The sequence below is a fragment of the Megalobrama amblycephala genome, linkage group LG19 (assembly GCF_018812025.1).
Source record: "Megalobrama amblycephala isolate DHTTF-2021 linkage group LG19, ASM1881202v1, whole genome shotgun sequence".
Lineage (NCBI taxonomy): Eukaryota > Metazoa > Chordata > Actinopteri > Cypriniformes > Xenocyprididae > Megalobrama > Megalobrama amblycephala.
Window position 1 is genome coordinate 36,839,990 of NC_063062.1, and position 27,661 is coordinate 36,867,650.

The 27,661-nt window shown below is 35.8% G+C and overlaps 2 protein-coding genes across 8 annotated transcripts in view; one reads left to right on the forward strand and one right to left on the reverse strand.

The window, feature by feature from the left end:
- mob2b (MOB kinase activator 2b) overlaps nucleotides 1–5,872 on the forward strand; it is a 52,611-nt gene extending 46,739 nt beyond the window's left edge. For all 4 annotated transcript variants that reach the window (XM_048167777.1, XM_048167775.1, XM_048167774.1 and 1 more), the window contains exons 3-5: nucleotides 892–985; nucleotides 1,434–1,558; nucleotides 4,384–5,872. In XM_048167777.1, coding sequence (XP_048023734.1) covers nucleotides 892–985; nucleotides 1,434–1,558; nucleotides 4,384–4,655 — 491 coding nt within the window. In that variant the 3' untranslated portion in view covers nucleotides 4,656–5,872. The remainder of the gene's footprint in view (nucleotides 1–891; nucleotides 986–1,433; nucleotides 1,559–4,383) is intronic.
- Nucleotides 5,873–8,879: 3,007 nt separating this feature from the next.
- The window catches only part of abcc8b (ATP-binding cassette, sub-family C (CFTR/MRP), member 8b), a 40,697-nt gene continuing 21,915 nt past the window's right edge, over nucleotides 8,880–27,661 (reverse strand). The window contains exons 21-41 of one of the 4 annotated variants that reach the window (XM_048169192.1): nucleotides 24,832–24,916; nucleotides 24,615–24,695; nucleotides 24,380–24,517; nucleotides 24,169–24,282; nucleotides 23,021–23,111; nucleotides 22,697–22,726; nucleotides 21,455–21,699; nucleotides 19,162–19,328; nucleotides 19,007–19,076; nucleotides 18,736–18,893; nucleotides 17,519–17,611; nucleotides 17,318–17,420; nucleotides 17,045–17,158; nucleotides 16,842–16,962; nucleotides 15,482–15,612; nucleotides 15,314–15,392; nucleotides 15,118–15,226; nucleotides 10,209–10,312; nucleotides 9,628–9,761; nucleotides 9,483–9,545; nucleotides 8,880–9,397 (exon numbers count right to left, since the gene is read on the reverse strand). In XM_048169192.1, coding sequence (XP_048025149.1) covers nucleotides 9,260–9,397; nucleotides 9,483–9,545; nucleotides 9,628–9,761; nucleotides 10,209–10,312; nucleotides 15,118–15,226; nucleotides 15,314–15,392; nucleotides 15,482–15,612; nucleotides 16,842–16,962; nucleotides 17,045–17,158; nucleotides 17,318–17,420; nucleotides 17,519–17,611; nucleotides 18,736–18,893; nucleotides 19,007–19,076; nucleotides 19,162–19,328; nucleotides 21,455–21,699; nucleotides 22,697–22,726; nucleotides 23,021–23,111; nucleotides 24,169–24,282; nucleotides 24,380–24,517; nucleotides 24,615–24,695; nucleotides 24,832–24,916 — 2,368 coding nt within the window. In that variant the 3' untranslated portion in view covers nucleotides 8,880–9,259. Of the gene's footprint in view, nucleotides 9,398–9,482; nucleotides 9,546–9,627; nucleotides 9,762–10,208; nucleotides 10,313–15,117; nucleotides 15,227–15,313; nucleotides 15,393–15,481; nucleotides 15,613–16,841; nucleotides 16,963–17,044; nucleotides 17,159–17,317; nucleotides 17,421–17,518; nucleotides 17,612–18,735; nucleotides 18,894–19,006; nucleotides 19,077–19,161; nucleotides 19,329–21,454; nucleotides 21,700–22,696; nucleotides 22,727–23,020; nucleotides 23,112–24,168; nucleotides 24,283–24,379; nucleotides 24,518–24,614; nucleotides 24,696–24,819; nucleotides 24,917–27,661 lie in introns of all 4 variants that reach the window. The other 3 variants (XM_048169190.1, XM_048169194.1, XM_048169193.1) reach the window with 3 other exon arrangements.

Below are 27,661 nucleotides of genomic sequence, written 5' to 3' on the forward strand. Positions count from 1 at the left end.
TGTAATAATTATATATGTAAATGTGCATATTTGCATCCATTTATACAAATATAAAGAAAAATTTAGAAAAATGGTTATTTACACAATAAAATGTAATAAAAAAAAACTAAAAACAAGAGTTATTGTTTATGCATATTTTAATGAGGAACACAAAGGTATTTATGTTCTTTGCCGATTTATTAATTACTGAAGTATTGCTGTAGGCCTGTCACTATTATTTATTAAAGATATTCAATCTAATCTCAATTATTTGAGATAATTGAGTAATTTACATTTCAGTAGCTTAAATCAGACTGAATATTTACATTAATTATATATTATATTATATTATATTATATTATTGATAAATAATATTTATTATTATTATTATTATTATTGATAATAACAATACCATCAACAACATTTAATTATAATTATTTTGTTTAATATTATTTTAAACTATTATTTATCTTTTTTTTTATTAATTATTAATTCAATAAATACTGTACAAATAGTTTTACTGTCAAAAAGGTCATATTTGTATTTTGTACATTAAAGTACATTTGTACACAGGACTACATCAAAACTATTTCCCTATTGATTGGAAATTGGCTTTACAACAAACTTTTATTATATTATATTATATTATATTATATTATATTATATTATATTATATTATATTATATTATATTATATTATATTATATTATATTATATTATATTATATTATATTAATTCATTTTCACAGCCTTAAAGTAAATAATATGGGCCTATTTATTATCATTTTATTATTTTATTATATCCGATTCCAAGTAAATAAATAAGGTATTGGGTGATTATTATTTAGAAAAGAAGACCTAGATTTGTGTTATTATCATTCCTTAATCTCTGAACCGTCTCTGTGATTCTCTAGCCACGACGTTCTTCAATCTCATCAACCTCCAGTACAGCACGATCTCTGAGTTCTGCACGGGAGACACGTGTCCGGCCATGACCGCCTGCAATACGTAAGTATCTATTATTCATCCTGGCTCTGTTATCCATTATTAAGCCTGCGGAGCGGCAACGCGACACTCTTCTGTGACAGGAGACCCTCAGGGGTCGTGACCTGCGGCGGAGGTCGAGACCTGCAGTCGTGTTTGACCCCGGGGAGAGAAGTGATAGTAAAAGAATAGGAAGTGGAATGGTTTTTAATTCGGTGCGTTCTTCCTGTTGTGTTTATGATCGGACTATAACTGGGTCACCTGTGTGCTGATGGGAAAAGGAAGGAACTCGAGTGTTTACTGAAGCACTTAGCCAAGATCTGAAACTGCTTTATGGGAAGACAGTTTGGTTAATGAACAACCACGGTGAAGAAAGTGTGTCGGGGATGATGGGAGGAGAGCGTGCTGTATGTATAGTGTGTATATTTGTATTGGGAAAGATCTTCCTGAACCAAATCTCTCTCTCTCTCAGGACATACTACTGGTATGATGAAAAAGGGAAGAAGACGAAATGCACAGCGCCGCAGTATGTGGACTTCGTCATGAGTTCTGTTCAGAAGCTGGTGACGGATGAGGACATCTTTCCCACTAAATATGGTGAGCGAGTCTCTACTGACACCTGGTGGATGAATGTGGAACTGCATGACGGAAGCAAATAGGCTTTGTTTTTTTTATATACATAGTAAAATATATCTATATAATATGTAATTATATCCCAAATGTGAATATGATCTTAAAGATCAATATAATTCTCTTGTGTTTTGTTTATTTAAAAGCATCAATTTTAGTAAATAGCTAATAAACACTCACATCTGGATGGTTGCATGCAGGTGCATGGATAAATGTTTAGGAAATGGAATTTATAAAATATAAAAAAATTCACAAACTACAGCAGTTTATTAATTTTTTTAACCCTCTGGTCACTAGGGGTCACACTTGGCTCCTTTGCAGTCAAAAGTGATCTAAGCCCTTACATGTATTTTATTTTTCCCCACAGGAAAACCAATATAATATATTTTTGTTCAATAATATTATTTAGAATTTTAAGGGGAATTTTATGATACTGTGCAATATTTATACAATTTCTATTAGGTATTTTTCCCCATTGAAAATAATACACACTTCTTTTTGTAACATATTTTTAAATTATTTTTCAATTAAAGCAGTATTTCATGTTAAAATAGAGGCATTTAAAATCCAATTTTTCGAAGGTAGATTAGTGCCATCTGGTGGGAGTAAAAAAAGAAACATCTGTAATGACATGGTGTAACTAATAGATGCTTATATAGTTCTATATAAAGTGGCTTATAAATTCTCTAGTGGTTTTTAGACATAAATATTTATTTTTATTAAGTTGTGGATTTGGATTTATACTTTGACATTCTCAAAGACGAATGTAAAAAATGTTGATTTGAAGTGTCAGTTTTTGCATTAATTTTACAGAGGAGGACATTTTGTTACATTTTACAGTTCACCCCCTTCATTGCTGTGCCCTTTTTTTTTTTTTTTTTTTTTTGCACAGTGGCTGATTTGTAGTTTGTATCACCAAAAGATTCTCTGAGTTTTCGTATTTTTCCGTATTTCCCATTCATTTCCTATGGCGGTCATTTTTGACCCCGAACGAGCCAAGTGTGACTATTTATTTTACGACCCTTTAACATATCTGAATTATGCCAGTGAATTTTTTGTTCACATAGCTAATGCTACAAAAGTGTCATCCCATTCCGATGAAGCAAAAAAAAAAAAAAAAAAAAATCAAAACATAATTTTTCGCTCGTTTTTGACTGAAGAGGACCAGAGGGTTAAGCAACAATTCAGGATTTTGACCTTTATAATTTTACATATAATTTTAAAACTGTGATTTCCAGGTTTGGATGAAAATATATATGTATAAATATATAATCTGATATAAAACATAACTTGATTTATAGTTAATATACACTACCAGTCAAAAGTTTGGAAACATTACTATTTTTAATGTTTTTGAGCGAAGTCTCTTCTGCTCATTAAGGCTGCATTTATTTCATAATAAATACAGAAAAAAACAATAATATTGTGAAATATTATTACAATTTAAAATTATGGTTTTCTATTTTAATATACTTTAAAATATAATTTATTCCTGTGATCAAAGCTGAATTTTCAGCATCATTACTCCAGTCTTCAGTGTCACATGATCCTTCAGAAATCATTCTGATATGATGATTTATTATCAATGTTGGAAACAGTTGTGCTGCTTAATATTATTTTATAACCTGTGATACTTTTTCAGGATTCTTTGATGAATAAAAAGTTAAAAAATAACAGCATTTATTTAAAATAGAAATCTTTTGTAACAATATACACTACTGTTCAAAAGTTTGGGGTCAGTAATTTGTTTTCTTTCTTTTTTTTTAAAAATAAATTAACACTTTTATTCAGCATGGATGTGTTAAATTGATAAAAAGTGATAGTAAAGATTTATATTGTTAGAAAATATTTATATTTTGAATAAATGCTGTTCTTTTTAACCTTTTATTCATCAATGAATCCTGAAAAAGTATCACAGGTTCCAAAGAAATATTAAGCAATACAACTTATTATACAACATATCAGAATGATTTCTGAAGGATCATGTGACACTGAAGACTGGAGTAATGATGCTGAAATTCATCTTTGATCACAGGATATAAATTATATTTTAAAGTATATTAAAATAGAAAACCATAATTTTAAATTGTAATAATATTTCACAATATTATTGTTTTTTTTCTGTATTTATTATGAAATGAATGCAGCCTTAATGAGCATAAGAGACTTTGTTCAAAAACATTAAAAATAGTAATGTTTCCAAACTTTTGAAGGGTAATGTATAAACTACTGTTCAAAAGACTGGGTCGTGTTGTTGTTGTTGTTTGTTTTTGTTTTGTTTTTAAGAAATTAATGCTATTATTCATCTGGGATGCAGTAAAGTGATCATTTATAATGAAGACATTTATAATTTATAATTTATAATTTATAATCAGACATTTATAACGTTACAAAAGACTATTCTTTTCCACTTTTTATTCATCAAAGAATCCTGAAAACAATGCATCTGAAGCAGCACAACTGTTTTCAACATTGATTAATAATAATAAATGATTCTTGAGCATCAAATCATCATATCAGAATGATTTCTGAAGGATCATGTGACACTGAAGACTGGAGTAATGATGCTGAAAATTCAGCTTTGATCACAGGAATAAATTACACTTTACTATATATTCACATAGAAAACAAATATTTTAAATTGCAATAATATTTCACATTTTTTACTGTATTTTTGATCAAATAAACGCATGAGCAGAAGAGTCTTACCCAACATACTTATAGCCCTGACATGAATGTGAGAAATATTGCTGTTCTCGTACAAACCGCTGTTTTCCGCGTGTCCTCCGCAGGTAAAGAGTTCCCCAACACCTTCGACACACTGGTGAAGAAAATCTGCAGGTATCTCTTCCACGTTCTGGCGCACATCTACTGGTCCCACTACAAGGAGACGGTGGCCATGGACCTGCACGGACACCTAAACACACTGTACACGCATTTCATAGTCTTTATAAGGGAATTCAATCTGATGGACCCCAAGGAGACGTCCATAATGGACGACCTGACGGAGGCCCTCTGCACGCCTCTGCCCCCTCAGCCACAGAACCACGTGACCGAGAGATGAGGCCGGCGCCCGCGCTCTCGCCGCACCTGCCAAGCCGGGGTTCAGAAGGTCTACGGCGCTCACAGAGCCGCTGGGACTCACAGACCTTCACCCTTCCAGAACATTGTTCTCTTTAGGACCCAGTAAGGAGCGCTCAGCCGGGCCGAATGACCTCAGAGGCGGCCCGTCTAACCCTTTAACCAAGAACAACCTGATGCTTCTTTAGTTTCCTTCCCGTTTTTCGCTTCCTTTCGCATCTTCCCTCGCCCCTTCGATGCATATGAGCAGCACTTTTCCCCTCTCTTGGTTTAGTAAGGGTGTTGGCCTGGTCCTCGTGTACGGTATAAAGGTTTCTTTCTCGTTTTTTATAGGGTAAAAGGGGAGTGTGTGTGTTTGTGCGTGTGCGTGTGCGTGTGCGCGTGTGCGTGTGCGTGTGCGTGTGCGTGTGCGTGTGTGTGTGCGTGTGTGTGTGTGTGTGTGTGTGTGTGTTCAAGGCTTTTGCACTCAGGAACTGAGAGAGCTGTCAATGCTACCTGCTCAACCATAAGCCTCTCGGTGTCACTTTACTCATCATATAGCAGTCCCATCATCCCAAACGGTCCTCTACTTAAACGGGATAGACTTCTGTTGCATATTAGCATGTTAACCACTGTAGAGGAGACCCTCTGAATGAATTCGACGGGCACGTTTGGCTCCAGGGCCTGGGTTCACGCGTTCTCTCTCGAGTGACAAAGACATTCGCGTTGTCTGCTGTTGAATCCAAACGCCTGCTCTTCAGGCTCTGGAAGCGTCCCGACGTTTGGAGCGTCTCGGGTGCAGTGGGACGCAGGGAGGCTTGTAATCATGTCTAGCCTCATTCTGAAAAGACGATTTGTGAATGGAAAAGAATGTACACTTAGTGTCTACGTATCGATCGCAAAGATTATTATTATCTTAGAGTGACTGAGCGAGCGAGAAAAAGAGCGGCAGATGTTTTAGTTCTCCCTTCGTCGCTGTTAAGAGAGCTGTGTTTCGATTGACCTCTTCGTGAGAAGATCGGACCCTTTTTTTTTTTTTCTTTTATTTAATTTATTTCTTTGTTTTCTGTTTCTTTTCGTTTTGGTTTTAGTTGACATTTTTTCAGGGCTCCTCAGTTCTGGCTTTTGTTTTATGTATTTTAATAATACTTTAAGTTAAAAGCGATTTAATATTTTAAGCTCTGCAAATTATAACCTAATAAAATATTTAAAAGTCACAAACGATGGTATTTAGTGTCTTTCTTTTTTTCATCGGTGAACTCAAGAAGATGTGATTTCATGTGTCTTGGTGATTGTAGCTGTCATAAGCCATCAGTATTATTTTTGAAAATTATGTTTAACAGTGGAATTCCTGGTGAAAAACTACATTACCCATGATCCTGCACAGAAAACACCACTTAACCAATCAGAGAATCGATGCCAGAAGAGCTCCGCCCACTTACACAAAGCATGTTAAAGCCTGCACGTCTTTTTTCTGATTTTAGCGTAGTGTATTTTGGTGACGCAAAGAGCAAATATATTAGACTGTTAAACACACTTATCATGCTTTAGCTGCAAAGACAACAGGAAAATCAGTCCCTGTAGGGGCGAAGAGGCAGAAAAAGAAAAAGACGGATACAAAATGAGTGTCAGCATCAGTACAGTGTCATGAGAAATCGAGTCAATTACATTCAATTGGTTTTATTATGCACTGTGTTTTCATACGCATTATATAGTAAGCTATGCATATTTTAAATTAATATCATTAGTATATACACTGCGTTCCAAGTTATTATGCAATTGACAAATCAGTAAGGTTTCAGTACAATAAACATTCAGATTTTAGTTTTTCTAAGAAGATGTTTGTTTGTTTATTTATCCATGTCTTTTTAGATAACTGGTATCAATCTCAGACAAAATAATTTGCCAGATCTATGGAAACCCTACTTAGAGGTTGTTCCACATTATTAAGCAAGTCACAGTTCTCATGCAATATGGGGAGGAAGAAAGATCTTTCTGAAGATGAAAAGCATGAAATGGTGCAAAAGGCATGAAAACAACTAATATTGTGTGAAAGTGAATGGAGATTATCAAATTATCATAAGATTTGTAAGTGATTTAGAGCACAGCAGAACTCGGTCAGATAAAGGCTTATTAATGAAAGTTCCTGTCAAAAAAATGGATTGTATTAAAAGGTCAGCTATAAAAAAAAAAAAAAGCCAGTGTTGAGCAGCAAACAGGTATTTGAAGCTCCTGGTGTCTCTGGAGTCTCAAGAAGCTCTCCATGCAGGCTGGCAGTTGTGCGTAAAGATGCATTTCAGCCACCCTAAACCAAACCTCACAAAGAGAAACATTTACAGTGGGTTTAGAAATACATTTTCAAAGTTTTATTGCTGTGGTGTTTTTTTGCAGCATGGGATAGTGCATAGTGCATTGTACAAATAGTGCATTGTACTGTGCACTATCCTCCTTTTTATACTATAGCTGAAAATGACCATTTATGAACTCCACATATCTTGCAAAAGTCATTTTAATACCCTCCATCTCACTTCCCAGTATTCCAGCCCAAATCATCACCCACCAGCTCCTTGCTGACGTCGCAGTCTTGTTGGAACGTGGTGGCCATTCACCAACCATCCAGAAATCCATCCATTTAGACCATCCATTGTAGTACAGCATTAGTCAGTGAATAAAACTATTTAAAAATGAGTCTTCATGTATTTCTACACCCACTGTAAATGTTTCTCTTTGTGAGGTTTGGTTAGTGGTGTCTAAAATGCATCTTTACGCACAACTGCCAGCCTGCATGGAGAGCTTCTCGAGGCTCCAGAGATACCAGCAGCTTCAAATACCTGTTTGCTGCTCAACACTGGCTTTTTTATAGCTGCCCTTTTAATACAATTAATTTTTTTAACAGGAACTTTCCTCAATAAGCCTTTATCTGACCGAGTTCTGCTGTGCTCTGAATCACTCACAAATCTTATGATAATTTGATAATCTCCCTTCAGTTTCACACAATATTAGTTGTTTTCATGCCTTTTGCACAACATTGCACCATTTCATGCTTTTCATCTTCAGAAAGATCTTTCTTCCTCCCCATATTGCATGAGAACTGTGACTTGCTTAATAATGTGGAACAACCTCTAAGTAGGGTTTCCATAGATCTGGCAAATTATTTTGTCTGAGATTGATACCAGTTATCTAAAAAGACATGGATAAATAAACAAACAAACATTTTCTTAGAAAAACTAAAATTTGAATGTTTATTGTACAGAAATCTTACTGATTTGTCTCTTGCATAATAAATTGGAACGCAGTGTACTTAGGATAATCATTAACCAACAGTTTGGGGAGACCCGATTTCAAGGGAGGATCCGACTTGTCATGATACTGGAGCTACTGCTCTCTGTTTATGTATATGAAGAGTCAAGTACTGGGCTACTCCACAGGTTGTCATCCCGGCCGGTCTAAAATAGTCTGAATATTAACACTTATTATAGGCAGTTTGGAAGATGGATTCATGATGTACTCTCTTATTATATACATTCTGTACATTTAAAAAAAGTTACATAGTGTAATTCACCCTTCTCTGGGAGTTTGATTGACAGGTGGTCTGACCAATCATAACTCTGAATCTGTCATTTTGTCCAATAAACAAACCAGACAGGAGAGTTGGATCATTAACATTTGTGGACTTTACCTTGAAAAATGGTGTGTATTGACATCTTTCCTCAGTTGAAACAGCATACCTTCTGATGTTCATTCATGTTTATTTTGTGCTATAACTAGTAAAAGAGGAATCGGTTCACGTGACGCTACAGCGATCTGTCACCACACATTAAAGAGCCACGAAATGGCATTTATTGTTTGATTTTCTGAAACAAATGACAATTTGAGACCAAAAGTAACCTCCTCTGTCGGCACGTTGTCAGTGTCCTCTTTGCTCCACAATGTATTTTTCACTGCATGAAAATGAAGTGTGGTGTGAGAACGCTGTCTTTGCAAAGGGTCATTTCACCTATAAAACTCATAAAACGATCATGCTGAAGCATGCGGATAGATGGCAGTGCAGTCAAACATCATTGTAAAAATGTTTTTAAGTATTGATTAAAGTTAAATATATAAATAGATTAAAATAAATAGAAATGTAAATTAATAAAACAAAATATTAGATTAAAAATGTGCCATTATTAAATTAATAAAATAAATAAAATTAATCTAATAAATACACAGTACAGTACTAGTGAGTAGAAAAAAAAAACTTTAATATTTTCTAAACAAGAGATTTACACATTTATAATACTTATTTTTCACAGTATAAATTGGATCTTTATACATAAAAATGTTTTGCTGCCTTTTAAATTTGAGGATGGGGGTGTGTATCATCTGAAAGATTGAAAACCCCTGTCCTAAAGTACACACTGAATACATGTTTTAAAAAGGGACAATTTATTTGAAAAAAATCACTTGCAGCACATTTTAATTTCTGATAGTTTAGTTCTTATAATAGAGCCTCTCTACAGATCTCCCATATACAGATTACTATGTAATTCAGCATTTTATTATTTTACAAGAAATTAACTATACAACCATAAAGATCCCACATATTCCTCCTCCATCCAACCACCTTTATTTATCCGCTCGCACAAACGCGGAGAAAACGCTGTCCTTCTGCTCCAGCAGCACATCGGGTTCATCATATTCGACGATCGCTCCGTGTTTCATCACGATCACCGCGTCCGAGCCCAGGATGGTGTGAACGCGATGCTGTCCGACACAAAACACATCAGCCGTCAGATCGCAACCAAGCCATGCTGTGACGGTTAATAGTGCGAGAGGTGCAGGTACTCACTGCTATCGTCACCACTGTCCGGTCTGCAAACGCCGTCATGACTACTTTCTGCAGAATGCTCTCCTGCAGGAGCAAAGGAAGATGGAGATTAGGTCAACTTTACATGCAGCAAACAAGCCAGTGGATGATGTTCTGTGGTTCTCACTGTGGCCATGTCGATCGATGCTGTGGCTTCGTCCATGATGAGGATGCTGCTCTTCCTCACGAAGGCTCGGGCGAGACAGAAGAGCTGCCTCTGGCCCTGACTGAAGTTCTCTCCTCCCTCCGTCACTGTGGCGTCTGTGGAGGTTCAACGAAACCTATATAAATGTCTGCTGAATGAAAGTAATTCATTTCTTTTTCTTTTTTCACAAAAAATCTGAAGCAGCACAACTGTTTACAACATTGATGATAATCATAGATGTTTCTTGAGCAGCAAATCATCATATCAGAATGATTTCTGAAGGATCATGTGACACTGAAGACTGGAGTAATGATGCTGAAAATTCAGCTTTGATCACAGGAATAAATTACACTTTACTATATATTCACATAGAAATCAGTTATTTTAATTTGTAATAATATTTCACATTTTTTACAGTAGTTTTGATCAAATAAACAGCCTTGGTGAGCTGAAGAGACTTTGAACGATAGTGTCTACTTCTCATTTTTGTTCTGCTCATCCGGTCAGTTGGCGTCACTAATGTGTAGACTTTACATTTAAAAAATGACAACTTATTCATTCACCTAGTCCACCAGGTAAAGCTTTAACAACTGGCATTAGCTGGGCGATTTCAAGAGCCTCCCAAAGCATTTTGTCTGTGGCCTTTCTCTCTGGATCCAGATTAAACCTGAGAAAGAGAGAAAACAAGTGCATGCTTCAAGACTACACCTGAGAAGACTAGAAAAGTGGCTGATATTTGTGTGTGTGAGTCAGTGAATGAATGAATGAGTCAGTCAGTGAGTGAGTTGTGCCATGTCCAAATACCCACACTTGCAGTCTTTGCACTTGAACACTTGTCTACTTGCATGACGTATTTACTGTCAATTGCAGTAAAAGTAAATTCAGCATTCTCTGCACACTTGGCCAAATTTCATTACAGTATATACAGTACTATAGCAGTCTATTGGTCTTCTGACACAAGACTATATCCCTAGGCAGTCATTTCTAAGTTGTGTAAAATACAGTACACATAACAAATGGCTACAAGAAAGTTGACAATCACAAGTTTGAGGGTGTACAACATGTTACAGTTTACTGTACATAGAATAGGGATATTTCCCCATCTAAAGTACTGGTACTGTGTAAGTTTAAAACCCCAGGTGAATTAATTATTCATTCAGCTCTCTCAGCTTTTGACTGGTGTGTGTCATCAGTTTTGCTACCTAATGTTGTCATTTTAAACGTTTTGAGAAATGTGTCTTTGTTTTGAGAACTGAACAAATGGTTTGGGAAACTGGGCCAACTGAATCACTTATAATGTGTTAGCAATTGAGAAAAACTAAAATACGTTTAGATTCTTACCTAACTCTGCTATTATTTTCTGTGATCGGGATCTTATTGATTTCATGTTATTGTTTCGTCGGATAACAAAAAGACCTTTATCCATGATGAAAGTGGAGCGGGCGGTCAGTGAATCAGCTCGCCAACAATTACGAAAATGAATTTCAGACATATTCGGATGGGAATACATTTCTCACAGGACTTCTGAGTTAGCCGGGAAGTGGTAATTTTCCGATTCACAAACGAATAGGGGGAAAAAATAGTAAGTGAACTTGGCTGCGCTGTGTTTTTGACTCTCAAAGAACCGGTTCATAAGAGTCATTTGTTAATGAAGCTGACTACACTGGGCGCGCTGCGTGCGCGTGCAACCATCATGCAGTTTATTGAAAGACATGTTTTCTTGCAATTATTTTGCGTTACACTGACTTTTTTAGGTCATCACATTGAAGCGCCGCTGCTGAAAAGCAGTACTTGAAACACTGCTTACATTTATATTTTATTCTGTGATCATTTTGGGGTGGCAGATGGGATGGCAAAGCTTTTTCTTAGGGTGGCAGTTGCCACCCCGTGCCACCCCGGTAGATCCGCCCCTGTGTGTGATTGTAAATGTCTCTGAGTTTTGTTAGCATTCTGTGCCCATCATCCATTATTTCCGCCACTTTTCATTAAAACATGACGTTTTATTTCACATTCCTTTTTGTTTCGCGTTGCCTCTCATATTGATGTATTTAGTCCGCAAACATTACAGTATTCTTACCGCGACTGATTTGGCTCAGGGCCAGCCAGCTCACACGCGCTCAATCGTTCTCTTTCTTTGGAAACTGTAAACCGCATTCACCGGTTCCAACTCTATAGCGACAATAACTCTATAGCAGTTGTCCAGAGCACTTCAATTATTTCTCATTTAAACTACTACAATCAAATGGATTTCCCCACACCTGATTTTCATGTCTGTTCTCTGCGCGGCAATTATTTTTTCTGTGCGGCCGCGCACGTGCGCAGCTTAGAGGGAACATTGGCCAAGACCGCAAGTGTGGGTATTTGGACAGGGCAATAGTGAGTGAGTGATTCGGTGAGCGCGCGAGTCAATGAGACTAGAAAAGTGGCTGATATTTGTGTATGTGAGTCAGTGAGTGAATGAGTGAGTGAGTCGGTGAGTGAGACGGTGAGTGAGTCGAGTGAGTCAGTAAGTGAGTCGGTGAGTCAGTAAATGAGTCAGTGAGTCGGTGAGTGAGACGGTGAGTGAGTCGGTAAATGAGTGAGTGAGTCAGTAAATGAGTCGGTGAGTGAGACGGTGAGTGAGTCGGTAAATGAGTGAGTGAGTCGGTGAGTGAGTCAGTAAATGAGTGAGTCGAGTGAGTCAGTAAATGAGTCGAGTGAGTGAGTCGGTGAGTGAGTCGGTAAATGAGTCGGTGAGTGAGTGAGTCGAGTGAGTCGGTGAGTGAGTCGGTGAATGAGTTGAGTGAGTCGGTGAGTGGGACGGTGAGTGAGTCGAGTGAGTCAGTGGGTGAGTGAGTCGGCAAATGGGTGAGTGAGTCGGTGAGTGAGTTGAGTGAGTCAGTAAATGAGTCGGTGAGTGAGACGGTGAGTGAGTCGGTAAATGAGTGAGATGGTGAGTGAGTCAGTAAATGAGTGAGTCGAGTGAGTCAGTAAATGAGTCGAGTGAGTGAGTCGGTGAGTGAGTCGGTGAGTGAGTCGGTGAGTGAGTCGGTGAGTGAGTCGGTGAGTGAGTCGGTGAGTGAGTCGGTGAGTCGGTGAGTGAGACGGTGAGTGAGTCGAGTGAGTCAGTGGGTGAGTGAGTCGGCAAATGGGTGAGTGAGTCGGTGAGTGAGTTGAGTGAGTCAGTAAATGAGTCGGTGAGTGAGTCGAGTGAGTGAGTCGGGTGAGTGAGACCGTGAGTGAGTCGAGTGAGTGAGTCGGTGGGTGAGTGAGTCAGTAAATGAGTGAGTGAGCCGGTGAGTGAGACGAGTGAGTCAGTGAGTGAGTCGGTGAGTCAGTGAGTGAGTCGGTGAGTCAGTAAATGAGTCGGTGAGTGAGTGAGTCGGTAAATGAGTCGGTGAGTGAGTTGAGTGAGTCAGTAAATGAGTCGGAGTAAGTAAGTGAGACGGTAAGTGAGACGGTGAGTGAGTCGGTGGGTGAGTGAGTCGGTGGGTGAGTGAGTCGGCAAATGGGTGAGTGAGTCGGTGAGTGAGTTGAGTGAGTCGGTAAATGAGTCGATGAGTGAGTGAGTCGGTAAATGAGTCGGTGAGTGAGTTGAGTGAGTCAGTAAATGAGTCGGAGTGAGTCGGCAAATGGGTGAGTGAGTCGGCAAATGGGTGAGTGAGTCGGCAAATGGGTGAGTGAGTCGGTGAGTGAGTTGAGTGAGTCACTAAATGAGTCGGTGAGTGAGTGAGTCGGTAAATGAGTCGGTGAGTGAGTTGAGTGAGTCAGTAAATGAGTCGGAGTAAGTAAGTGAGACGGTGAGTGAGTCGGTGGGTGAGTGAGTCGGCAAATGGGTGAGTGAGTCGGCAAATGGGTGAGTGAGTCGGTGAGTGAGTTGAGTGAGTCAGTAAATGAGTCGATGAGTGAGTGAGTCGAGTGAATCAGTAAGTGAGTTGGTGAGTCAGTAAATGAGTCGGTGAGTGTGTCGAGTGAGTCAGTAAGTGAGTCGGTGAGTGAGTGAGTCGGTAAATGAGTCGGTGAGTGAGTCGGTGAGTGAGTCGGTGAGTGAGTCGGTGAGTGAGTCGGTGAGTCAGTAAATGAGTCGAGTGAGTGAGTCGGTGAGTGAGTCGGTGAGTGAGTCGGTGAGTGAGTCGGTGAGTGAGTCGGTGAATGAGTCGGTGAATGAGTTGAGTGAGACGGTGAGTGAGACGGTGAGTGAGTCGAGTGAGTCAGTGGGTGAGTGAGTCGGCAAATGGGTGAGTGAGTCGGTGAGTGAGTTGAGTGAGTCAGTAAATGAGTCGGTGAGTGAGTCGAGTGAGTGAGTCGGGTGAGTGAGACCGTGAGTGAGTCGAGTGAGTGAGTCGGTGGGTGAGTGAGTCAGTAAATGAGTGAGTGAGCCGGTGAGTGAGACCATGAGTGAGTCGGTGAGTGAGTTGAGTGAGTCAGTGAGTGAGTCGGTGAGTCAGTGAGTGAGTCGGTGAGTCAGTAAATGAGTCGGTGAGTGAGTGAGTCGGTAAATGAGTCGGTGAGTGAGTTGAGTGAGTCAGTAAATGAGTCGGAGTAAGTAAGTGAGACGGTGAGTGAGTCGGTGGGTGAGTGAGTCGGTGGGTGAGTGAGTCGGCAAATGGGTGAGTGAGTCGGCAAATGGGTGAGTGAGTCGGCAAATGGGTGAGTGAGTCGGCAAATGGGTGAGTGAGTCGGCAAATGGGTGAGTGAGTCGGCAAATGGGTGAGTGAGTCGGTGAGTGAGTTGAGTGAGTCGGTAAATGAGTCGATGAGTGAGTGAGTCGGTAAATGAGTCGGTGAGTGAGTTGAGTGAGTCAGTAAATGAGTCGGAGTGAGTCGGCAAATGGGTGAGTGAGTCGGCAAATGGGTGAGTGAGTCGGCAAATGGGTGAGTGAGTCGGTGAGTGAGTTGAGTGAGTCACTAAATGAGTCGGTGAGTGAGTGAGTCGGTAAATGAGTCGGTGAGTGAGTTGAGTGAGTCAGTAAATGAGTCGGAGTAAGTAAGTGAGACGGTGAGTGAGTCGGTGGGTGAGTGAGTCGGTGGGTGAGTGAGTCGGTGGGTGAGTGAGTCGGCAAATGGGTGAGTGAGTCGGCAAATGGGTGAGTGAGTCGGCAAATGGGTGAGTGAGTCGGCAAATGGGTGAGTGAGTCGGTGAGTGAGTTGAGTGAGTCAGTAAATGAGTCGATGAGTGAGTGAGTCGAGTGAATCAGTAAGTGAGTTGGTGAGTCAGTAAATGAGTCGGTGAGTGTGTCGAGTGAGTCAGTAAGTGAGTCGGTGAGTGAGTGAGTCGGTAAATGAGTGAGTGAGTGAGTCAGTAAATGAGTCGGTGAGTGAGTCGGTGAGTGAGTCGGTGAGTGAGTCGGTGAGTGAGTCGGTGAGTGAGTCGGTGAGTGAGTCGGTGAGTCAGTAAATGAGTCGGTGAGTGTGTGTGTGGGCAACCTGTTGGAAAATGCTGTTTAAAAGGAATAAATTATGTGTATGGCTTGAGAAATGTGAAAAGCCTCACCGAATCGTTCCACTGAATAAAATGGGATCCTGCAGGATAATGGAAAACTTTGATCGTAGCGTCTGCAGAGGAAGCTTGGCAATATCAATCCCATCAATGAGAATTTGTCCTGTGTGAGAACAAAGCACGTGTGTGATCACAAAGACCTGCAGATCAGAACATGAAGAGTTTGATCATTATAGGAAGCTCCCGTTACCCTCGAACGTGTCCACCATTCTGAAGAGAGCCAAAGAAAAGGACGATTTTCCACTTCCCGTCCGTCCACATATTCCCACCTAGCAATAAAACATTGTCATCATGTGAAATTTGTTCTTTGTACATTTCTCCCAGTGAAGCGTCTAAGAGTGTAAAGCACCAGAATGACCTTCTGTCCCGGTTTGATGTGGGCATTGACGTGTCTCAGAACCGCTTTCAAGCTGGTGTCGTAGCGCACACTCAGATTGTTGATCTGGATCTCTCCGTATTTTGGCCATCCGGCAGGAACCTGAGCTGGAGCTGGAATCACATGCATTACGTCACACCAGCTGATGACTTGAAATTTCATTAATAATATTACCAGATATTACATTAATGTTCTGTGAAGCATTTTATATATATGTATATAAACTATAAACCTATATCAGTATTTATTTTCATTCACATATATTTAAGAAAAAAAAAAAAAAAAATGTTTTATTAAAATTAAATTATTTAAATTAAATATATATTTTTAAATATTAATTATATATATATATTATAATAATTATATAATATAATTTATATTCCTGAATGAACATGAACTACTCGTGTATATACAAGAAAAAAAGAACTATATATTTAATATATAGAAATAGTTTTTTTTTTATATTTATTTATTCATTTCATAATATATTTGATTATAATTTGAAATTAATATTTGTTTCATATACTAATATTTGTATTATTTTTAATGTTCTCAAAAATATTGTAAAAAAAAATATCAGAAGTTTATATTTAATTCAGATATACTTAAAAAACAAGTATATTAATATTTAAATAAATTTGAATGAATGTAATTAAATTAAATTAAAGTATTTAAATTAAATTAAAGTAAATTAATATTTGAATCATATATTCATATTTTTTTATTATTATTATTATTTAAAAAAACCAACAATGTTCCTTGTTACTCAGTGTTTTGTATTGTGATGATCTGATGATTATCGGTCACATATTTTTAAAAATATATTTTTTAATTTAAATTAAATTAATTAAAATTAAACATTTTTTTAATTATATATATATATATAATTAAAAAAAAAAAAATATATATATATATATATATATATATATATATATATATATATATTTCCTGAATGAACATGAACTAGTGTATATACAAGAAAAAATAGAACAATATATTTAATATATATATATATATATATATATATTTAATATATATATATATATATATATATATATTTCAAAATATATCTGATTATAATTTGAAATTCATATTTGTATTATTTGTATTATTTTTAATGTTCTCAAAAATATTATAAAAAATTAATAATACATCAGAAGTTCATATTAATTCATATATACTTAAAAAAACTGTTATACTTAATCTGCTTGTGATTTGAAATTAATATTTGAATCATATATTCATATTTTTTATTATTATTATTATTATTAAAAAACCAACAATGTTTCCAACTGTTATTGTTACTCAGTGTTCTGTATTGTGATTATCTGATCGTCCTCACTCATGAGCCCGTCGTAGCTCTCCGGTTGGGTGTGTATCAGAGCGCTGACCCTCTTCACGCAGCCCAGCTGCACCTCCATGTCTGCCAGGTTACGCACGATCCAGTTCAGGTAGTTTGACACCTTCAGGACAGCAAGGAAAAGGCTGTTAGGCTCCTGAACTCACACAAGTAACGACTGTTGACTGTTTATTTCTCTACATTACCATCAGTGCATATGTGAGTCCCAGACCCACGAGTCCTGCTGAAACCTGGCTGTATAAAGCATTCGTTATCGACGCGACCGCTGCTATCAGCACCACAAACGCCCCGACATATTCCTGCAGAGAATCAACAATTGTGTTGCTTTGGAACGATATGTATTACGAAAAGTGATTAATATGCCAAATTAATTTATAACATACTGAAAGTAATAATAAGCAAGTAAATATCCACATACAAGTGTAAGTATATATGAATATATGTAGATTTTTCATTACCATGCGAACCTCCAGCCAGCGATTGGCTGCTGTCAGGAAGAGGGAGGAGATATTATTAGCATCTGTGTGTTCCAGCAGTTTCTTCTTAAACTTTTGCTCATGCCTGAGACAAAAGACAGTCCAGTCAATGTCCGGTTGTCGTCACAGTGCTGCTGAAGCATCAAACATCTGTGTGTGTTTGTGTGCGTTTGTGTGTGTCACCTGAAAGCTCTGATGGTGGTGAGACCCTCGATGGTCTGTGAGTAATGGGACAGAAGAGGCATCTCAGTGCTGTCCTCCAACTGCTGCAGGTCTCTAACAGAAGAAGACATGAATAATGAGAAGAAAGGAAGGAATGTACCAACACAAGAATCAATTGCTAAAATATACAATATTACAATTTTGTATATTATTTTACCATTATGTATCATTAAATCATTTTTAACATTTGAAAAATTAAATGTAAACATTTTTGTATAATTAAACATTATGTTTTGAGAAAAAAATAGGAAATATAATGCAAAAACATTAAATATAAAATATAAAAAATAATAATAAATTATAAGAATTAAATATGAAAATGTATTATTATTGTATGTATTAAAACATTTTACATTTTGGGAAATAAAAGGAAACAATGCAAAAGCAACATTAAAAATAAAGTAAGCAAAAAATAATTCAATAAATTATAAAAAAGACATTTGTATCATTAAAACATTTTTCAATTTTGGAAAATAATAGGAAATATAATAGAAAAAAAAACAACATTAAAATATTTTAACACTTTTGTGGAATAATAGAAAATACAAAACTTAATTAAATATCAAAAAGTAAAAATTAAAATTAAATAAAAATAATTATAAAAATTAAATATTTTGTATAATTCTAACATTAATTTATGAGAAATTATAGAAAATTAAAAAATAAAAATGTGATCAATTATAAAAAATAAAGCAAAACTTTAATTAAAAAAAATAATTTATGTATTATTCTTTTTTCACATTTTGGGAAATAAGAAATATAATGCAAAAACAACAAATAAAAAATGCAAAATCAATAAATTAAAAATTGTATTGTAAAATATTGTAAAAAATTTGAATATATTTTTATTCAATTTAAAAAAAAATGTGTGTGTGTGTGTATATATATATGTATATATATATATATATATATATATATACACACACACACACACACACACACTTTTTTTTTTTTAAATTGAATAAAAATATATTCAAATTTTTTGACCATTTTTAAATATTGGGAAATATAATTACAAAAAAATTATAGCTAAAAACAACTTTAAAAAAAAAAAAAAAAAAAAAACACTCTTATGACACTATATTATGCTAGTTAACCTGACAGCTCCACCATACATTTTACTATGACCTCGATGGTGAAACTTTATAAATAACAGGCACTGTGATTTATACTCGAACCTGGATGCCACTCTGAAATACTTCTGAATGAAGTAACATGCGATGGCCAGCGGCAGCAGAGCGATGAGAAAGACGGGCGTGACGTAAGAGATGACGCCCACCGCAGACACACACAGCAGAGTCGAGCGACTCAAACACTCCATTGTGGCCGGAATATGCTGGAATTACACCAAAACATCAGATTTATCCATCCAAGCCAAACCTTGCTCAGCTTCCCAGATCAGACATACAGTACATAATAAATGTAATATGCCTCTTTAACACGCCGTACCTGATCGATAGTGTTGGTATCAGTCGAGAATCGGTTTAGGATGTTCCCCAGTGGAGTTGTCTCGAACAACCTGTGGGGAAACACAGAATGCATTTGGGTCTTGAAATCTGTTGGGTCAGCATGAGCCGTCATTGACGCACTGAACTGACACAGACCTCATGGGTGCGAGGACTATGATGCGCAGGAGGCTGCAGTGAAGCTCTTTGGCCACCCGTAGACCCGTCCACTCCACCGCCAGAGACGTGATGAGACACAGCACGATCCCCAGACCGCACAACACACAGAACACCTGCAGGTACGACGAGTGGCTGAACTCACAGTCCTGATGCCACAGACAGAGAACAACAGGATTAACCTCCACTCAAACACTTTCTTGAGGCGAGACAGGCTAAAAAAATTATCTAATAGACATCACCACACTTCCCCAGCTGATTGATTACATTGCACAAATTGCAAATATTTTTTGTATTACATTTACATATGCAAATGAGGCATTATCTAATTAAATATGCACTAATTTGCATAAATTTCTAGAATAAAAATCTGATATTGGATCATTTTTGTTTTAATTATTGATTTAGCATTTTTTATATAATTAAAACGTCTTTACATTTTGGGAAATAATAGTAAATATAATACAAAAAACAACAACATAAAAAAAAGAAAGAAAAATATATTAAAAATAATTAATAAAAAATAAATATGAAAATTTGTTAACACTGTTATCACTTTCTTAAGACGAGACACCCCATGTGAATAGGGTAAAAAAATTAACTACTAGATATCACCATATTTCCCCAGCTGATTGATTACATAAATTTAAAATATTTTTTGTATTATGTTTACATATGCAAATGAGTCATTATCTAATTAAATATGTGCTAATTTGCATGAATATTGGATGACGCCAGGTTCAAAATTCTCGTTTAATTTTTTGGACATATTAAATTCAATGGTTTTAAAGAGGGAATTTTGGATATCTCTTTTTATCACCCCATAAATCAGAAAATTACGGAAGAGGATTAGGGCCAAGCAATAATAAATAAATAAAACCATCTCGAGATTAAAGTTGTTAAATTACGTGAAAAAAACTCGTTAAATTTCGAGAAAAAATTCTAGATAAAATGTTGAGAATAAACTCATTAAATTACGAGAAAAAAGTTGTTAAATTACGAGAACAAATTCGTTTAATTATGAGAAAAATGTCGTTAAATCTCGAGATAAAAAATTCAAGATAAATGTTGAGAATAAACTCATTAAATTATAAGAATAAAGTCCTTAAATTACAAGAAAAAAGTCATTAAATTATGAGAACAAATTCGTAATTTAACGACTTTTTTCTCATAATTTAATGACTTTATTCTCAACATTTTATCTTGACTTTTTTCTTGAAATTCAACAAGTTTTTTTTCTCGTAATTTAATGAGTTTATTCTCAACATTTTATCTAGAATTTTTTCTCGAAATTTAACACGTTTTTTCTCGAAATTTAACAACTTTAATCTCGAGATGGTTTTATTTTTTTATTATTGCTTGGCCTTAATCCTCTTCTGTAGAAAATACTATCAACAACCAGAAAAAAAAAAAAAAAAATCTATTTTTTTAGGAATAAAATGTTGTATAAAATCAGGCAAATTATATATCAACAAATCCCTCTGTAAAAACCTTCAGAAAATAGACAGGAATAAAACTGTAAAGTTTGGTGTATGTAAGTTCAGCTGAAGTGGAGATTTCTGATTTCTGTTCTGAAAAAACTCATTTTGAGAAAACGGCCTTTACAGATATTTACTGTAATTGAAATCTATAGATGCAAATAGATAAAGTGCTATAAAATATACACTTAAAAGTGTATTTTGGATGTTTTCTTTCCACCAGTCTGAAAAAAAAACTTTATGAAAAGCCAAAAAGCACAAAATCTCAAAATTGACAGGTGTCTGAAAACAGTGTTTTTGCCTGTAGTGTCCCCCCTTAAAGCAGTATGTTTTAACTAACAGAGCAATCGCACCAGAGTTCGTTTTAATCCAACCAAACCTGCCAAGTGTGAACACAGCCTTTATTTCAAAAAATAAAAACCTAACATACCCAAACTTTTAACAGTAGTGTATGTTTTCGACATTCGAATCACACTGGCATTGTATCCTGAGAATTACCCTATTATGAAACTGTTTCTATGAAAATATAAATACACTTTTATCAAAGGAAAACAATAGTCATTCACCTGGGACGTAAGAATTGTGTTTGTAGAGGACACACAGTCTGCTGGGACTCTGAGCGAGACTCAAACAGCTGTGTTCAGACCCTTGAGGCTAAAGAGTGTGTGTTTGTGTGTGTGTGTGTGTGTGTCTGACACAGTCTCTGCAGATTCACACAACAGCTTTTCACTTAAAAAGTATCAAAGAATTCATCGACTTTTGTTCAAGTTGCTGTTGACGTGGTCCTGTTCTCTCACCCTTGTGATGGTGCAGTTCCTCTCAGCACTTTCCACCTGCGCTGCGATGACGTGTGACGTCCAGTGAGCGAGCCAGAAGTCTATGGCGACCATCAGGGAGTGTTTGGTGAGCTGAGAGAGGATGAGCAGAGGAAGCAGTAACATGCCTGCGGCTCTCAAGTATGTTGCAAACGAGCTCCAGGGAATGGTGGTCCTGTGACGCAGCTCCGCCCTGAGGCTGTCCTCATCTGTGCTGGTTGAGCTGTCTGCAAACACAATACAAAGCCATTCAATCTAATTCTGGAAGAGGTTAAGCAGAGTTCAGCCTGTTCATTCCACAGATCATGCCCAGATCAGCCGGAATGAATTATATGAAGGTGAAGTGTGCAATTTTGGAATTACATTCTGTCCATATATATATATATACACACACACTATATTGCCAAATGTTTTGGGATGCCTGCCAAAGAGATGATCAGTGTTATTCACTTCACCTGTCAGTGCTCATAATGTTATGCCTGATCGGTGTATATTCGTATAGTTGGCAGAAGGATAGTGTTGACTTGAAAACAGTCATTATTTTTGCAATTCTGGTTGTTACTAGTGCCACAGAAATAACTCACTTCACCTTTAAGTATTAGAACTTCCGTGACGAGCAATGATCAGAAATGAACACTGTCACAGGCTGAACTGGAAGCAATGATTTAATTAAAATGGAGTAATTTCCTCAGAAGGCTGTTTGAATCACCATTAAACATGCTGAATAACTGCAATAGTGAACTCCTCTCAATAGTGAAGTGCTCATGCATGGCAGAGGAAGGAGGGAGAAGGAACCGCTATTTCTCCGAACGCCTCATGCATTTCATGCCTCGAAGACTCAAATAGGATTGTGCAGAACAATGAAGCATATCATGACCATGAAAATAATGCAGGATGGGTCTACATTCGGGATGTTAATTAGTTATCACTAATGCGATAACAGTAGCGTATCCTTGGATTTCTTGTGGATATAAAGCACTTTGAATTACTTACCACCTACATACTGAATACCTGATTTTATAATGAAAGCTCACAGCAGCGGAATAAAGGTTTTGTGTATTGTATTGTTGTCGATGCATTACGTAACTCTGTGAACGGCACTCGGATTGAGAGGAGCGCTCGCTGCATTCACTGTAAACACCAGTGTTTTAACATCCCCAGGCTGCATGCTCTATTCATCTGATTGAGAGGAAGCTCAAAGGATTCATGCCATTGAGTCCAGACCTTTCACTTCACTGACAGTGATATCAGCAGCTGGTCAATCCCATGAGTCCACCATAGATATGAAGACAAGAACATGAAGAGTCACATGAAGACAAACGCACAGATGATACAATAACAGATGCTGCATTTGAGGTGAAATATCACAACTATTGCTGATGTAACAGGATGATGACCTGTCAAATGGTGAGCAAGTGTTATAGAGAGCATTTCAAATTCACACACCTAAAATGACATTAATAATACAATTTGAATATAAGTTTTTCTCTGTCTAATGGTAATAACAGGAGCACAGCATGATCTTGTTGGCTGAAGAAGATGTTTTACCTTCATCCTCGTCCTCTGTGGCTAGACTCAGAGTATCTCTAGAGTACATGGCCCGTCTGAAGCTCTTCCTCTTCAGTTCTGTGCTGTTCTCCTGTGGAAAAGACAAAGCAATACTGCATCGGTCAAATGTAGTCCAACACATGACGTAAATAAATCAAATAAATGCACTTATTTTGTTAGTTTAGAATAACATAGAAGCATGCTTTATAAATACATTAATTAATTAATTAAAAAATAAAGAGCAACAAAAAAAAACATGTCAAATAAACATTTTTATAAATAAATAAATTATATATTATATTTTATTTTAAAAGAACTTTTTATAATTTAATTATAAATTAATTAATAAAAAAAAAAAAAAAAAAAAAAAAAAAAAAAATATATATATATATATATATATATATATATATATATATATATATATTATTTTGTAGAAAAATCTCATATCAAAAAAGCATTTCAAAAAATAAATAAATAAATATATTAATTTACTGTATTTAATAAATAAATTAAAAGTACTGATGTATTTATTTTTAGAAGAATATCATATGAAATAATTATATTTATAAATACATTAATAAAAATATTTTATTTTAGAAGAACATCAAATAAAAGGTTTTATAAATAAATTAAATAATACAAAATATAAAATAATTATTTTATTTTAGAAAAAAACAGAAGCATTTTAATAAATAAATAAATACATTCATTTACTCAATTTAATCAAAAAATAAAATTATTGATGTATTTATTTATTTTAAATTTTATTTAGATCATATGAAATATTTTTTTATAAATACATTAATTAAAGAAAATATTTTATTTTAGAAGAACATATCAAAGAAGCATTTTTATAAATTATTAAATTAAATAATTAAAAATAAAAATACATTTATTTTATTTTAGAAGAACATCAAAGCACTTCAGTAAATAAATACATTAATTTACTTTATTTAATAAAAAAAATGTTTTTTTTTTTTTAGAAGAACATCATATGAAAGAAACCTTTTTTATAAATAAATTCATTATTTTTTTATATATATAAACTATAAATAAACTAAGTATATCAATTATATACATACATGCATAAATATTATTATTATTATTTAATTTTATTTTTAGAAGTTTTTTTTTTTTTTTTTTTTTACTTTGTTCTGTCTGTTCATTAGGGTTCTCCACTGTTCGAAGAGTTCAGGTTCAGCATACTGGATGTCCTTTAAGGTCCCTTGTGTCTGCACTGTCCCGTCCCGCATGGCAATAATCTATGGGACAAATATAATGGAAGCACATTTTACAAAGATGGCCAACAAATCAAGTCAACAGCACAGTGCTAAAAAAAAAAAAAAAACACATTCTTACCCAGTCTGCATGAGGTAAATACTGCAGTTTGTGAGTAACCAAGACAACGGTCCTCTTTTCCTGTCGGAGGAACTTGAGAATCCCTTCATGCATGAGATGATCACTGAGATGAATGTCGAGAGCTGAAAACGGGTCGTCCTGAAAGTGGAAATGATGCTGCTTATTTTTACTCTGCTGGAAGGACAAACACTGAGCCATTGAAAGAGTGAAGAATGAGACATTTAGCTGAACTGACCAGGAAAACCACATTGGTCTGCTGATAAAGGGCTCGAGCAACGCTGATCCGCTGACGCTGGCCTCCAGAGAGAATGATGCCCTGGACCAGTGACATACAGAATATACTTACAGAACTTACAGAATATACTATACCTACAACAGAGGAGTGGAATTTGTATTGATAATATATTTGTATATTATACACAGACATGTGAGACACTCACAAGATGACGTACCCTCTCTCCAATCACTGTCTGGTCTCCTTGTGGAAGTGTGTCGATATCTGGCTGAAGCTGACAGACCTCAATCACCTCCTTATATCTGAGGAACAACAGCAAGATCACGCTTTACTCAACCCTGAGAAGCCTGATGAGGGAAATATGATATTTTAATAATAATAAACATATCTAAAACAGTTTTGAAATAGAACTGTCAATTGAAGTGTACTTTAGTAGTTTGATACCAGATTTATTGATCATAACATACACATTTTTCATAGCACTTACATTCGTTTAAGCATTTATGACATTTTTATTATTTGGTTCATAAAGGAACCTTTTAAGTTAGCTTTAAGGTAGTTAAAAGGATAAAACTCGAAGTTGCAATTAAAAGGTTACTGAGGTATGTTTTACAAGAAAATACCATTTTAGTCTTTCTATACTTAACGGTGCCCTAGAATTAAAAATTGAATTTACCTTGGCATAGTTGAATAACAAGAGTTCAGAACATGGAAATGACATACATTGAGTTTCAAACTCCATTGTTTCCTCCTTCTTATATAAATCTCATTTGTTTAAAAGACCTCCGAAGAACAGGCGAATCTCAACATAACACCGACTGTTACGTAACAGTTGGGATCATTAATATGTACGCCCCCAATATTTGCATATGCCAGCCCATGTTCCCAACATTATGAAAGGCATTAGACAAGGGCAGCCAGTATTAACGTCTGGATCTGTGCACAGCTGAATCATCAGACTAGGTAAGCAAGCAAGAACAATAGCGAAAAATGGCAGATGGAGCAATAATAACTGACATGATCCATGATATCATATTTTTAGTGATATTTTTAAATTGTCTTTCTAAATGTTTCGTTAGCATGTTGCTAATGTACTGTTAAAAGTGGTTAAAGGTGCCCTAGATTATGTTTTCAAAAGATGTAATATAAGTCTAAGGTGTCCCTTGAATGTGTCTGTGAAGTTTCAGCTCAAAATACCCCATAGATTTTTTTTAATTAATTTTTTTAACTGCCTATTTTGGGGCATCATTATAAACGCGCAGATTTTATGCTGCGGCCCCTTTAAATCTCGTGCTCCCCGCCCACAGAGCTCGCGCTGGCCTTAAACAGTGCCTTAAAGTTCACACAGCTAATATAACCCTCAAAATGGATCTTTACAAAGTGTTCGTCATGCTTGCGGCAGATTATGTGAGTATTGTATACTGTTATATTGTTTACTTCTGATTTTGAATGAGTTTGATAGTGTTCCGTGGCTAACGGCTAATGCTACACTGTTGGAGAGATTTATAAAGAATGAAGTTGTGTTTATGAATTATACAGACTGCAAGTGTTTAAAAATGAAAATAGCGATGGCTCTCTTATCTAAGTGAATACAGTAATAACCGATGGTAACTTTAACCACATTTAACAGAACATTAGCAACATGCTAACGAAACATTTACAAATATCACTAAAAATATCATGATATCATGGATCATGTCAGTTATTATTGCTCCATCTGCCATTTTTCGCTGTTGTTCTTGCTTGCTTACCTAGTCTGATGATTCAGCTGTGCAGATCCAGACGTTAATACTGGCTGCCCTTGTGTAATGCCTTGAACATGGGCTGGCATATGCAAATATTGGGGGCGTACATATTAATGATCCTGACTGTTACGTAACAGTCGGCGTTATGTTGAGATTCGCCTGTTCTTCGGAGGTCTTTTAAACAAATGAGATTTATATAAGAAGGAGGAAACAATGGAGTTTGAGACTCACTGTATGTCATTTCCATGTACTGAACTCTTGTTATTTAACTATGCCAAGGTAAATTAAATTTTTCATTCGAGGGCACCTTTAAAGTTACCATAGTTTATTACTGTATTCACGGAGACAAGAGCCGTCGCTATTTTCATTTTTAAACACTTGCAGTCTGTGTAATTCATAAACACAACTTCATTCTTTATAAATCTCTCCAACAGTGTGTAATGTTAGCTTTAGCCACGGAGCACAGCCTCAAACTCATTCAGAATCAAATGTAAACATCCAAATAAATACAATACTTACTCGATTAGACATGCTGCATGACGAACACTTTGTAAAGATCCATTTTGAGGGTTATATTAGCTGTGTGAACTTTGTTTATGCTGTTTAAGGCAAGCGCGAGCTCCGGGGGCGGGGAGCACGAGAATTAAAGGGGCCGCAGCCTGAATCTGCGCATATTTAATGATGCCCCAAAATAGGCAGTTAAAAAAATGAATAAAAAAAAATCTATGGGGTATTTTGAGCTGAAACTTCACAGACACATTCAGGGGACACCTTAGACTTATATTACATCTTTTGAAAATGGCACCTTTAAAAATGTCAAGTTTCATTCTTTCACAGTCGTGTGTTTGGTTTCATTTTCATGGACTTTTAGTAGGTTTGCCCTCAGTCACATGTTTCCTTTGTTCCAGTTTCCTGCCATTAACCTGTTACCATGGACACTAATTTAACGATCACATCTGCTTGACATTTAGTTTGTTATCTTGTGTATAAATGTTCTGTTTTCAGTTCCTTATTGTCCACTATTGTTTGTGTCTTGCTACGTGTTACCTGCTTTTCGTATTGGATTATTTGAGTTTGTTTTGGAATCTTTTTCATCATCTGAACCTACACGTGAAATAAAATAAAATCTATTTTTTCATCTAGTTTAACATTTCTCATTTTCATTTAGTTACTAACACTAAAAACTAAACAAATATATAGACAATATTATCAAAAATAAAAATGACAAACACAAAACAAAATTACTAAAACTATTATATTACTAGAAAATGTAAAAATAAAATCTTTTTGCCAGAACCAGAA